At 40.1% G+C, this 13646-nt stretch overlaps 1 protein-coding gene across 3 annotated transcripts in view; it reads left to right on the top strand.

Moving 5' to 3' along the window:
* Nucleotides 1–13646, top strand: part of mthfr (methylenetetrahydrofolate reductase (NAD(P)H)) — a 30485-nt gene that overhangs the window by 5119 nt on the left and 11720 nt on the right. For all 3 annotated transcript variants that reach the window (XM_037105612.1, XM_037105611.1, XM_037105613.1), the window contains exons 2-6: nucleotides 1302–1563; nucleotides 2027–2265; nucleotides 2836–2946; nucleotides 3039–3232; nucleotides 12446–12696. In XM_037105612.1, coding sequence (XP_036961507.1) covers nucleotides 1316–1563; nucleotides 2027–2265; nucleotides 2836–2946; nucleotides 3039–3232; nucleotides 12446–12696 — 1043 coding nt within the window. In that variant the 5' untranslated portion in view covers nucleotides 1302–1315. The remainder of the gene's footprint in view (nucleotides 1–1301; nucleotides 1564–2026; nucleotides 2266–2835; nucleotides 2947–3038; nucleotides 3233–12445; nucleotides 12697–13646) is intronic.

Genomic DNA, 13646 nt, shown 5'->3' with positions numbered 1-13646 from the left:
CCCTAGCTACCTACAAAATCCAATAAACGCGTGAACATGCAGACATCTGTGTGTGCGTCCTCCAACAGTGCCATAGCCCGACGTACATGGGCGGCAAGGTCCTGATCATAGCTGCTTGCAGATTTACCGGTAATCATTATTATTATTATTATTATTATTATTATTATTGTACTTGCTGTTGTTATTGTTCATCTTTCTTTTTCTAAATAATTTGAACTACTGTTAAATATGTTGAATGCTCTGTTCACAATGCTGTCGGTGGAGGCCTGACAGCTCCTCATCCTTACTGCTGTACCTAGGCTGTTTATTTGAACAGGAACTTTCCCTGCTGCCGGTCATAACTGTGTCTGGCTCTGACTTTTTTTTGAAGAAGCTCTGTATGACCCTGCTTCTTTTCATTGCTATTGTCTTATTCCTGAGAGAATCAATCAATCAATCAGTCATTCAAGCACTGACTGCAATGTCTAGCAGGATCATTGTTGAATTGGGTTTGAATAAATATATGAAGTATAGGGGTTCTTATGTTACTAGGGCCCCTCTATATCAACAACAAAACTTTTTACCCAAATTCTGAAAGCCTAAACCATTTTTTTAGAAATGACTCAATAAAAACATATTGAACCACACATTTTTGGCATGTGGGTATAATGTGCTCTGCCTCTGCATATTTAAAGGTCATATAAAATGTTAACTCAGTCTACAATTGGAAAAAAACACAGTGTGAAAAGACTTGCTGTAGGACCACCTCCCAGGATGGCAGCATACGGAGAGAGCTCCCAACCAAACCAGAGTCATTATTAATACATTACCATACAAACTGAGAAATTCCTTTTGAATAAGTGCATAAAGGGGGTAAAACTTCCAAGACGCCGAGCAGTAATTGCGAGCAGAGAGTGGAGGTGGATTAAGAAGATGAAGCACAGCTAGATGCAAGATGGTAAACTACGCTAGCCCTGAGTGGAGAAATGGCTAATTTGGAGCTTATTCTCCAAGAATCAAGAAGGTTCCACCAGGAAACCAAAGAACACTCAGGGTTAGCAAAGTCAATAGCAAAATTAAATGCTGACCACAAATAAGCTCTTGCACAGCTGCAATCCCACTGTCACTGTAGTAGCTGGACTTACAAAACTGACCCCAAATCAGCAATTCAGTGATGATTGACAGGTGTTATTTTTATTTTTTGATTTTTTTATTCTTGTTTGATGAACAGCCTGTCAGATTTGCTGTCAAAGTAACATAACATATATCTGAAATCATTGAACAGAGTTGGAACCATGTGTTTTCTTTCTTGTTTCTCTCAGTATAATCTGCTATAATGGTGAACCAGGTCCAGCGAGGGGACGGTAGCTGGCAGTCATGCAAGAGCGACTCCAGCGGGGCCAGCAACAGTGGTGGGGAGAGCTCCAAGGAGAGCTCCCGGTGTTCCACGCCGGTGCTAGATACCGACCGGACCGACAGGCTACGGGACAAGATGCGGAGAAGGATGGAGTCGGGGGAACACTGGTTCTCACTGGAATTCTTTCCTCCCCGCACAGCCAGTGGAGCTGTCAACCTCATCTCCAGGCATGTGAAACCAAACTAGATCTACAGGAATCATATCATAGTCACAATACAGATAATTATCAAAGGCAAACTCCATGTAAACCAGTGGTCTGAAACGGATCCAGTTAAGGGCCTCTGTGGCTGCAGGCTTTCATTCCAACCAAGCAAGAACACACCTGACTCGACTTATTCAATCAAGCAGCCCTTTACTGGATCAGTTTGAGACTACTGATGTAAACGGATAGGGCAGACAGGAGCACCACTGCTCAGCACAGCTGCCAAGCAGCATATGTGACAACAAACATGAGAGTAAGCAGCAGCTCAGCAATGCAGCCGCCACCCAGCACACAGGCTTATCACTGCTTTTGATTTTGCTGGAGTTCAAAAAAGGAGGATAGCATTATCACGAGTGACTCAGTGACTCGAAGAACAGCTGGACATTTTGTTTATGTATTTTCTCTTTTATTCTATACATTTTCTCCAGATTTGACCGTATGGGCTCTGGAGGGCCCCTCTTTATTGACATCACCTGGCACCCAGCAGGGGACCCGGGATCAGACAAGGAAACTTCATCCATGATGATTGCCAGCACAGCGGTCAATTACTGTGGCCTGGAGAGCATCCTCCACTTGACTTGCTGCAACCAGACCAAAGACAAGATAAGTGGTTACCTGGGCAAAGCAAAGCACCTTGGCCTCAAGAACATCATGGCACTGAGAGGAGGTAGGAGAGGTGACATTTGTTTACACTAATAAATTACGTGGTGATACCATGTAGTGCTCTCCTTTCGTGATTCTGAGGGATTGCAGAAATTATGAAAAAAGAAGTAAATGCATGTGCTGCAGTTTTCAGTTGCCTGTCCAGTTTGCATAGTATCTAGCATTGTGTTTAAAGGCGGGTAGCTTAGTCATTTAGGGAATTGAATTGGAATAGCACAAATGCCTGACCTGTACCTGATCTGTGCATTTCGTATGTTTTTCTACTGTTTTCATATTCAGCAGTTCAGTCATAGTATCTGTGAAATACACAAATGACGACCTTCAAAAAAAAAAGAATTAAAAAAAAAAATTGTTAAAGTACTATTTGTATGAAAGCACACCTGGCTTTATACAGCTGATTCTAATCCATTACAGGTGCTGTGATAGGGCCTGATCCCAATCCTGCTTCACAAGATAGTGTGAAAAACTGTATATGATTCAACATTAGAGCAGGAATAACATTAGTGTATAGCCTTGGAGATCTTCATAACATTTGCATATTGTTGTGAGTTGTGTTGTTCTCATATTTCCAAAGACCCAGTGGGAGCAGACTGGGAGGAGGAGGAGGGAGGATTTAACTTCGCCATCGATCTTGTTAAACATATCCGATCAGAGTTTGAGGATTATTTTGACATTTGTGTTGCCGGTAGGTTTTTTTATCTGCACATCGATAGTTGACAGTCGAAGTGGAACTCCTTTTGCCATATTGGTCAAGGATTTGAATGTGTTTGAGTTCAGGATACCCCACAGGCCATCCTGAGGCAGACAGCTATGAGGATGATCTCAGACACCTAAAGGAGAAGGTGGATGCTGGAGCAGACTTTGTAATCACCCAACTGTTCTTCAGAGCAGAAACTTTCCTCAAGTTCCTGGATGACTGCAGGGCGATTGGTATCACATGTCCCATCCTACCTGGAATCTTCCCCATTCAGGTAAGTAACTGCTGCCTTCAGGAAAAGGAAGGAATACTGTTCTCTTTGTTATGAAAATATCACAGGTTGATTTCTGATAAGCCCCTGCTGTAAAACCAGCCCTATAATGTCAAGTAACAGTAGAAACCAGTCTTCTTTTTGTTGTTTTGGCCATTTCACAGACACACTACACATGCTTAACTGAAAGCAGGCAGCTTTGCTTCGCTTAACTTTAAGGAGTTTGGTTTGTAGAATTTGTTTCTGTTGTCTTAAAAATCTACTTTGCCCTACAATGGTTTCTTTGGACTTTCCAGCGTTTGACTGATTTCAGCTTTATCAGTATCTGTTTATCTGTTGGCTGATTTAAAAAAAACAGCAGTCTGTGCTACACACAACATCCATGTGCACAGAAAAACAAACAGTATTACCCCACAACCAGAACCAGTCTTGAATGGAGGAGAATTAAGGATGCACCTTATGTATATCAGGCCAATAATTTATCAGCCCAGGGCTCCAGACTAACCTTTGTCCACTAATAGTGGTGCCGATACTGAAAATTACACAAACTTTCCAAGCCCATTTAATAGTTCTTCAGTTTATTAGTTTAGTGTATCGTAGAGTAACAAGGACAGTGAAGGGTCCACCTATTATTAGGCTACATCACATTAAAGGTAATGGGTCACCTTTTGCCTTCAACCAGGCACCATCTCACTCCTTCTTCCTCTCCTTGGGAGTGGGGGGCATATCGGGTGTCACAGGTAGAGTAACAAATGGATTGCTCAACCACAATGACTGTGTATGTATTGAGGAAGTGGGTGAGATTATTGATTGCAGAATGTCATTGTTTTTTGTTTTTTTTGCCACATCAAAATGTTAAACTGTTCCTGGGGGGTTACAATTTACAGTGGTGTTCAGCACAGCTCATCTGGTAATGTAGGTGTACACAGATCCAGTCTTAAGCCTTCTGAACTGCTCACAGACTCAGCAGGGCCTCCCTGACTACATCAAACGTGTTTGATATTTACGATTTAATCGGGATGATTGAATCAGAAGAATAGAAAACTTGTGTTGACAGTGTCTTGCCACTCATCCAGACTTGTTTAATCTTCTGCTTTAGTTTTATTGTCCCTGCATGCATTACTGCAGCAAGTTGTTGCACCATGCTAATCTCAATTTTGTGTACATCTGCTTCCCCATGAGATCACCTGAGAGGGATCATGTGTGAGCCCAGCTTCAGTCTGCAAATCCATGAAGCTAGAGTGCTGAAGCCACACCCTCACTGAACACAGAGTGGTCTTCGCTGTTTATTCAAACTTTGTTAATGTTTCCAAATCGCACTAAATTTAACACTCTGTGTGTAAATACGCAATGCACCTACGAAGTGTGAGCAACCTACCCACCTACCTACTATGTGTTATAGTTGGATGATTTTAGTGCACACATGGTGTGGAGTGTACATAAGGTAGTAGTATGTTTTGTTTTTGTTTTTTTAAGTCAGTTTGTGACTAGCCATTAAACACAGTTTGGCAGTTCACTATTAATGACTCTATAATGATGCGAATTAAAGAAATGTACGACAAATTAAAGCTGCAAGCACCGGTTTAGGAAGAGTTCTTGGAGAGGGGAGGGAAACTCCAATTACCCCCTCAGCTCCTCTAACATTTCTCTGTAGGGCTTTTTTTGTCTGACATACTGCAGCTGGAGTACCATGTAGAGATACAGTATGCCAGAACGCTCTTCACCGCACCACTATAGGAAGTCGTGAGGATGCTGATGGGGACAGTGGCTTGTTTCAGCTTCCTCAGGAAGTACAGTCTCTACTGGGCCTGTGATCCCTGAGGTGTTCTTATTCCAGCTGAGGTCCTGCGAGATCTGCACTCCGAGGATCTCAATGTTCTCCACTCAGCAGATTCTGAGCACACGTCCAGGGATGTTATCTGGGCCTCCCGCTTTCTGCAGGTTGACCCTGGTTAGGGTCCTGCATTTGTCTGCTGCGTTGATGGTCAGGGCTGGCCCGATAAATGTTGGAGAAGGACCAGACCTCCCTCTTGTTGTCAGGTTTAGGCCCTGTCCACATGGGCGAAAACAATCTTTTTTTTCCTCCGTCTTCCTTGTCATTGTTTTAAGAATATTTGCGTCCACACGGATCCACTGAAAATGACCGCAAATGCTGTAGTTCATATTCCAGGCCTATAGGTGGCGCTTGACATTCACCAAAAACGGAGAAGACACGGAGCATGGTATTAAGCTTGCATGCTGTTTACAAACAGACAGTAGACGGAGAAACCGTACACAACAAGAAGAAGATGAAAATGGCTAGTGCAAGGAAACCAGAATTTTTTTTGTGTGGACTGGTAATGAGGTCGAACTGCTGCTGCGACTCACACTCAACTACATGAAAGGCATGTAAGTTGCAAGAAAGGCTTAAAATCTTATGCAGCATGAACACCAGCATGTAGTCTGCCGTTGTTGTTGTTTTTTCTTTTTTTTCCCCCCAAACTTTATTTGACAAAATCATGTACAAACAACATGGCTTACATTAATTTTAACATTCCAAAGGAACAGGTGCATTGAGGAGTGCAGAATACAAACTTTTCATGAGAGAGAAATAAATGAAAAATAATAAAATAAACAACTTTAGCTAGGGCTTTTGTCGCAGATCATATTTTTCAAATAAATTTAAAAGTTTAATTGCATATTTACTTTTCATTATGTTAAGGGCATTTGTGAAAGAGAGAAGCTCGTTATGAAACACATAGAACCTAGGTTTCACTTTCATGTATTTAGACTTGTGTATGTAAAATTTTCTGAGGATGAGTATATTGTTTACCAGAAAGTCCCATTCATTATTGTCCATAATAACTTCATAGATAATGTCTTTTTGAGAAAAGGGTTCAAGCCGGATCTTCGTGTGTAGCCAGTCGTGCATAACAGTCCAGAGCGCTTCAGAAAACATACATTGAAAAAATAAATGATCAGAGGTTTCAGTATCATCACAAAATTCACATTTGTTTGTTTCAAAACCAAATCTCTGTCGTAATAGTTCACTAGATGGGGACACACCATTTAAAATTTTTAAATGAATTTCTTTTGCTTTTGGATTTATGGGAAATTTTAAGTATTCAGTGCGTAAAGAGTATATGATATCTTTGGGGAAGACTTGTTTAATGGAGTTTCGAAAAGACAGTAGAGGGTGTGTGATGTCATCAAGCAGCTTTCCAATTGTTTTATTAGGAATTTTAATACTCTCAAAATCACAGTTTCCAACTAGGAGATGTGGAAGATGTGGTGGAAATTTCTGTCAATCAAAGAGTAAAGTCAGATCTGTCTTTTCGGTAAGTTTAATCCAACCATCTGCAGATGGACTCACCACACAGTCAAATTCATGAGCTGAGTGAATGAGCCCCGAGTAAAGGAGTGTTCACAATTTTATACACAGATATCAACAAGGTCAGGGGAAGAGACAAGCACTCTCGGTGCCAGCAGTGATTAAGCTACACACACACGTACATACGACTATCCCAATCAGACAGGCTTCTCATCGACACAAGACGTAAAGTTAAAACTTCATGACGCATGACCTGGGACTCTGTGCAAAGCATAAAATTATCAGACATAAAACATAAGACAAGAAGACGACTTTCTATCTGAGTTTTGGCTGGTTCGTGACTCTGTTACAATCATATAGGGCAGAGGTTAGGTGTTCATGCATTTGCATAAGATATCAGTCACATGAAGCAAGTTAGATAAATGTTTTTAAGAAATCATATTCAACAAAATAGTTCAAAATTCATCAACCCATAATGAAAAGGAATTTTTCCATCACAAAGATTAGGAGAAATATGAGTTGAGTTCGAAACAATCCCTTGAATTAAATTTAAAGTAGGCTCAGCGATGGCTCTCATTATGGAAGCAAAGGAGTTACGATCAATTGCTAGATCATATTTTAGACAAATGTTCATATGTCATCACAAGGCCATCATCGTCCGTCAAATGAATTCAGGACCAAATACCTTTATCCATCCAGTCCTTTTTATACATCGACTTGTTTGTAACTGTAATGTACCTATTGTTCCATATCGGTGTGTTGTGTGGGGTAAAATTATGGTTGTACAAAAGTTTCCAATATAAAAGGACTTGCTGGTGAAACAGGGATAATTTGACTGGAAGTTTCTGAATACTGAAATCACATTTTAACAGAAAATCAATACCACCAAGCTTCTTGAAAATTTCTCTGGGGATACCGGATACCAGAAGCTCTTATTATTCAGGAAAGATTTTTATCAGTTAATTTTCAGTGTTCCATTGATGAAATCAAAATCGATAGCTTGTAGGCCCCCTTCTTTGTATTCTTTGATCATTTCTGTTCTCTTAATATAGTGCTTTTTTTTTTCTCCAAATATAATCAAAATTAATTTGGTTGACCTTCTTTATGGCTCTGTTAGGGATGGCCAACGAGTATGCTGGATAGATACATCTCGAAATGCTTTCCAACTTAGTAAGAAAGACTCGCCCCAGTAAACTGATGTCTCTCAACAACCAGGAATTAAGTTTAGTTCTCCACACATTCAAATTTTCTCTTTCAGTTGGGTTTTTAGATATATGAATTCCTAAATATTTGACAACTGATCTTATAGGAATGTTGTATGCTTCTGTTAAGTCACTTCGATGAATTGTCATCAACTCACATTTGTTCAAATTAAGTTTAAGCCCAGAGGCATTGGAAAACGTATTAATTGCTTGTATTATCTTGGGGGTCTCAGTTAGGTGTTTCATAAAGATGGACGTGTCGTCAGCAAGCTGGCTAATAACAATAGGTAGGTATAAAAATAGAAAGCATTTCTGTGGCAGTTATAAAGAGGAATGGAGAGATAGGGCAGCCTTGTTTGACCCCATGTTTGATAGCATATCTTGGTGATGTACCTCCTGGTAATGAAATGGAGCTATTTGCTTTATCATAAAGAGATTCTATGGTGGCTCGAAATTTGTTCCCAAAGCCTAAAAGTTTTAAACACTGAAAAATAAAGGGGTGTTCGATAGAGTCGAAGGCTTTATAAAAATCAAGAAATAAAATGAGAATAACATGAGAATAAAAGGATTTTTTTTAACAGATCCCAAAAGTGTTGGTAGAAATTAGATGTAAGGCCATCACAGCCGGGAAATTTATTTAAAAACAGGTTGTCTACAGCTTTATCCAGCTCAAAAATAGTAATATCAGCTTCACATAACTCTGCAAAATCATCTTCAATACAGGGGATAAGATCCTTGATATGGTTGAAGAAGGAGTCTGAATCAACTGCAGAGAAGGCAGACGAGTATAACTTACTGTAAAAGGAAGTCAATTCCGTTGTAATCAAGGTTGGATCTGTACATAGTTGGTTTTGAATCAATAAAGTTTTAATTGAATTTCCTTCTTGCCTTCTTTTTTCTAATCGACAGAAATAAGCTGTACTTCTTTCACCATCTTCAATCCATTTCGCCCTGGATCTTATGTAGGCCCCTCCTGCTTTTTTGAGATAAATCTCATCAAGTTTTGTTTGCAGAGTTAGTAATTTCTGTTTATCATTGTCAGTTGGTGATTCCTTATTACAATGAATGTTTATTTCTTTAATTAAATTAAGTTCTGCTAGTTTTATTTTTGTGAAATAATTTCCCAAAATGAATGGAAAATTCTCGGAATTTGTCACAGAAATGAGATAAGGGTTCTTAAAGCTGTGTTGACATTTAGAAGGGTATCTATCCAGACGTTCATCATAAACCATGTTGTAATCTCCTCCCACAATTGCATTTGCATGTGGGTAGGTGAGTTTTAGATTTTTAATATTATCAGAAAGCTCTGTAAGTAATAATTTATTTTGAGCTGGGTTGTTAAAGCCATAGATGTTGGCGAGAATACTATACTGTTCATCAATATTCAAAACACAGATTAGCCAGTGACCATTATTACTAGATTTAGAGGCCACCAATTTACCAGGAGAGTTACAGAATAGAATGGCCAGCCCAGATGATCTTGTGGAGCCATGGTCAAAAATGATTTTATCTCCCCATTGATTAATCCAGAATTTTTCATCGTCCGGTTCTGAGTGTGTTTCTTGTAATAAAATAAAGTTTGCTTTCTCGCCCTTACAAAATAAAAAAAATAGATTTTCTCTTAGTGACATCTCTTAAGCCCCTAGCATTTAAGGAAATACAGGAAAAATCAACATTAATTTTAAACCACAACTAGCGACCGCTAGAACAGTAACTGAGTGAAGTTGAAAATGAGAAGAAAAAGCCTGCAAAGATATGTGTGGGCAGTGTCCCTTCAGTATCAGAAAAAATATAAAAATTAAGACCCTGTTTAATGCTTATTAAGTTTTAACTACCAGTATACCTCAAGTGTTTTTATTAAGTTATTCTGTGTCCATCAATGTATCCGTCTCCTCCTCTGTAGTAAGCTCGTTTTCCAGCCCGTGCCTGTTGTGTCTTCGGCCACAGCACCGCTCAAGCCTCCCTGTCAGCCTTGCAGAGGTCTTAGATGAATCCGATCCCCAGTTCTTTGCAGATGGAGGAATCCTTGGTCATCTTCCACAGCGTGTCCCGGTGTATTCTCCGTGTGAATTGGACGATGACCAGCCCACGATGTGGTTGATGTTCGGAGTCCATGGAGGGGAGATCTTTATCAGCAAGTTAGCAACCATTTCTCGTGTATTTTCCCCATCATTTTCTTTTATTCCTCGGATTCTGAGGTTCCAGCTGCGTTTGTACCTTTCCATCTCCAAGACTCTTTCCATTAACTCAGAGTTGTCTTTTTTAATCACTGATATCTCCCGCTTCGTGGTTTGTAGCTGAGTTCTGTTTTATTTGGCTGTCGAGACTATCCACTTTATCAATGAGCTTTTTTATCACTTCTAGGACGGCCTTTGTACCTTCGTCAATAGTCGAGTCTCTCATTTTGGGTGTCGGTTGGTTTTTTACCGGAGAGAATGGGTCTTTTCTTTTGAGGCTCTCGGTTGATGTTTCCATCTTTTCTGCGTAGTTGTGGTGTCTAGCAGCTCTATTTCGATGGACTGGAGACTGTTTCATGGCTCAATTCTTCGTGAACAATTAATGTCGAGATAGTGTAAAGCTTGAAAGGTCTGGTAAAGGCAGTTGTACGGGGAAGTTGTTGAAAAGTTGGGACAAGCAGACAGCGCTCAGAAATTATGCTGCACCCGATCCGCCATCTTGCCGCTTCCTCTCACTCACACACCTCTTGTTGTTGTTGTTGTTGTTGTTGTTGTTGTTGTTGTTGTTGTTGTTGTTGTAATATACGTGCATATTATGTCTATGGATTCGCCGTCCACATGAAAATGAGAGGGCTGTGTTTTCGGATTTCTCCACCCTGAGACCCGTTTTCAAAAAAGTGCATTTTCAGGCATGGCGTTTTCAGGATCTGTGTGCACCGTCGGCCAAAACGATGCAATACGTTTTCACAAAAGAGCGTTTTCGTGTGGACGGCCCCTTAGTGTGCAAAGAAGTTGTTGAGACTGTCTGGAAGAGAAGACTCATCGCCGTTAACCCCCTACCTGGACTTGCTATCCGTCAGGGCTTGGACTCCCTGTCACATCCGCCTGGTGTTTCCTGTGTCACAGAGGTGTCCTTGGATTTTCTCTGCATAGGTGCCTTTCGTAGCGTTGATTTCCTTTTACCAGTACAGACCTGGCTGAGCTGAGAGCAGTCATATCTCCCGCCCTGAATGCTGCATCTGGAGCTGTCAGCAGCAATCGCACTTCTGTAGTCATCCAGGGTTTTCTGTTGCCACATGCAGTGAAGGTCCTAATTATAGTCACATCCTTTATGCAATTTACAGTGTAGCTGGTTACCACCTCAGCATACTCTTCAATATCTATCTGAAATCCCTGGGAGGCTGCTGTCTTAAAATCATCCCAGTTAGTGTGGATGGCTTCTTTTTAGAATTACAAATCACTTACTTACCAATAAACAACCCATCTCCACCAACTATTTGAGCCAGATGCATCCCCAAGGAACTATTCAGCAGCACAAAGGAGTTTTGTGCTCCCCCTGGCTAACGCATCACAACATTCAGAAAGTGGCAGTTTGCATCTGATTATATTTGGCCGTTTGTCCAGGCAAGGCAAGTTATAATGTCCAGTCAAAGCTCTTATTTTCTACTTGATGATTTATATTCCCCCCCCAAAAAATAGAAAGCAAGACAATAATAAAAAAAAATCTTGTTTCCTACATGCCTCTCTTGCACTGGTAAAAAAAAAAACAAAAAAAAAACATGTGCCCACCCAGGTGCATTCTGGTCCTCCACCTGTATTAATCCCTATAGAATCTCCGGCGCCCAGCGCTACCCAATTTACAAAGAAAACAAAAACTAAATTAGCGAAACAAAACAATATTTACCTCAAATTACTCGTATGGAAAATAATATCACAAATTCAATCAAAATAAAACTATACACTTCAAACATTATCATTAACAAACAAACAACCAAATAGCTCCAACAGATGTTAATAGAGAGGTACAGCCTTAGGTTGAGGAATGGGAATGGATCAGGAGAGGGTGCTTTGATTCATATACTCATGCAGTCTCCAGCACCACAGCAAAAAAGCATTTGCAATCTCTACCTGCTCGTAAGCAGTGTACAGGAATGATATGTGCTGTGAATTATATTATTGCTGCCAGCAATCTCGGAAACGGACAGCACAAAGAGGACTGATAAGTGCCTGATATTGAATCCCAGAAATTAATGGGTACTAACAAATTGAGAGACAATGTTGGACATAAACATGACCATCACACCAACACAACATACAGCACTAATAACCCTTAAAAGAGAAACATGACTATATATTTTTTAATCATTGTAGTGAATTAAATTGTCCTCCTTGTCTATGTTCTGTCTGTGTTTTGTCTTGCACTCATAAAATATTGTATCAAAATAGTTCATCCATCTTGCTTACTGCATTTTGGCCTTTGTCCTTTTCAGGTTTGCGTAAACTAGAGGACTTTTTAAAATTCAAAAATGGAAATTATCATTTTTCTAATCGGTATACTAGCAGATAACTCTCTGTGTTAGCTGATGAAAATCTATATTGTACATTCCTAGAGGAAACTACATCGTGCTTACCATAAACAATTGGTTAAGTCCCTTCCAAAGGCTCCAAGAAGATGTTCATAACTATTATTGAATAATGTCATACAGACCACTGGGCTAAAACTGAACTTCAACCTATTCATTTTCAGGGTTACCAATCTCTGCGTCAGCTCGTCAAGCTGTCGAAGCTCGAGGTACCAGAGGAGATCACCGAAGTCATTGAACCCATCAAAGACAATGATGCAGCCATCCGTAACTACGGAATCCATCAGGCAGTAGAGATGTGCCGTGTGCTGATGGACAGTGGCAAGGTACCAGGGCTCCATTTCTACACGCTAAATCGAGAAGTTGCCACCATGGAGGTGCTCCGACAGCTGGGCCTGTGGATAGAAGACCCCAGGTCAGTAATCCCCACCCTGTCTATTTTTTAACATGAAAACCCTCTCAGTCAACAGTGCCCAGTTCAAATCTGTTTCAGATGTTCTAGCAGAGAATAGAAATGCCTCCAAAGCTTTAACCTTGTACATTTACATGTTAAATAATATGTATAATGTATATGTAATATCTAACCACATCCCACGTTTGTATATGAAAGTATGGCAAGTCTATGCTAAATTGCAAATAAAATTGATATTCTGTGCTCTTTTCCACTTTACCTTTTAAGCAAACATTAACAGCTTGATGGATCCCAAACTCTGTAACAATAATTAATATATCTAATGCAGGGGCACAAAGTAATGTAGCAGCAATGCCTTAAAATCTTTGATGTAGCAGTTTATTACCTTAAAAATTTTAATTTTGCACTGGTTACATTTTTGGCTGTCAGATATAAATATTGATACGTATCAATTTCTATCTCATAGCCCCCATGATATCTTGCACAAATTATGTACGCTAATCCTTTTTCTTAGAGTGATTGGTATGGCATATCATTCATTCCTGAAGACCTACATCAGGTTTTTTCCAAGTGAATACTACTTGGATAGCTTGGTTAATACCGCTATAGCCTTGAAAGTGCCGCCTGTGGTTCACTTAATGATAGTTTGTTACTTTAAGTTTTTCTGAGCATCAGAAGTTTAATCAGTTAATCTCAGGGTGCAACCCATAAGTGTTTTTGTCCTTTTAACTTCCTGTTTGTTCTGCCATTAGCAGTCCCCTCCCTCTGCTCTACGTCGACACACTTAAAGGGCTCCTTTCTTTTTTCAAGGGAGTTCTCTTTGCCTTTTTCTTTGTTGGACCAGTGTGGTAGTATAAGCTGTCACTGGGAGCACAAGAATTGGTAGCTTTCCCTGTTCTGCCATTGCTAATTTAGTTACCAGAACTGGAGGATCATGCTCTCTGTGGCCTCAT

Source organism: Acanthopagrus latus, chromosome 7 (assembly GCF_904848185.1).
Source record: "Acanthopagrus latus isolate v.2019 chromosome 7, fAcaLat1.1, whole genome shotgun sequence".
NCBI classification, from domain to species: domain Eukaryota; kingdom Metazoa; phylum Chordata; class Actinopteri; order Spariformes; family Sparidae; genus Acanthopagrus; species Acanthopagrus latus.
The sequence above is the reverse complement of the archived record's forward strand: the minus strand, read 5'-3'. Positions and strand labels throughout refer to the sequence as shown.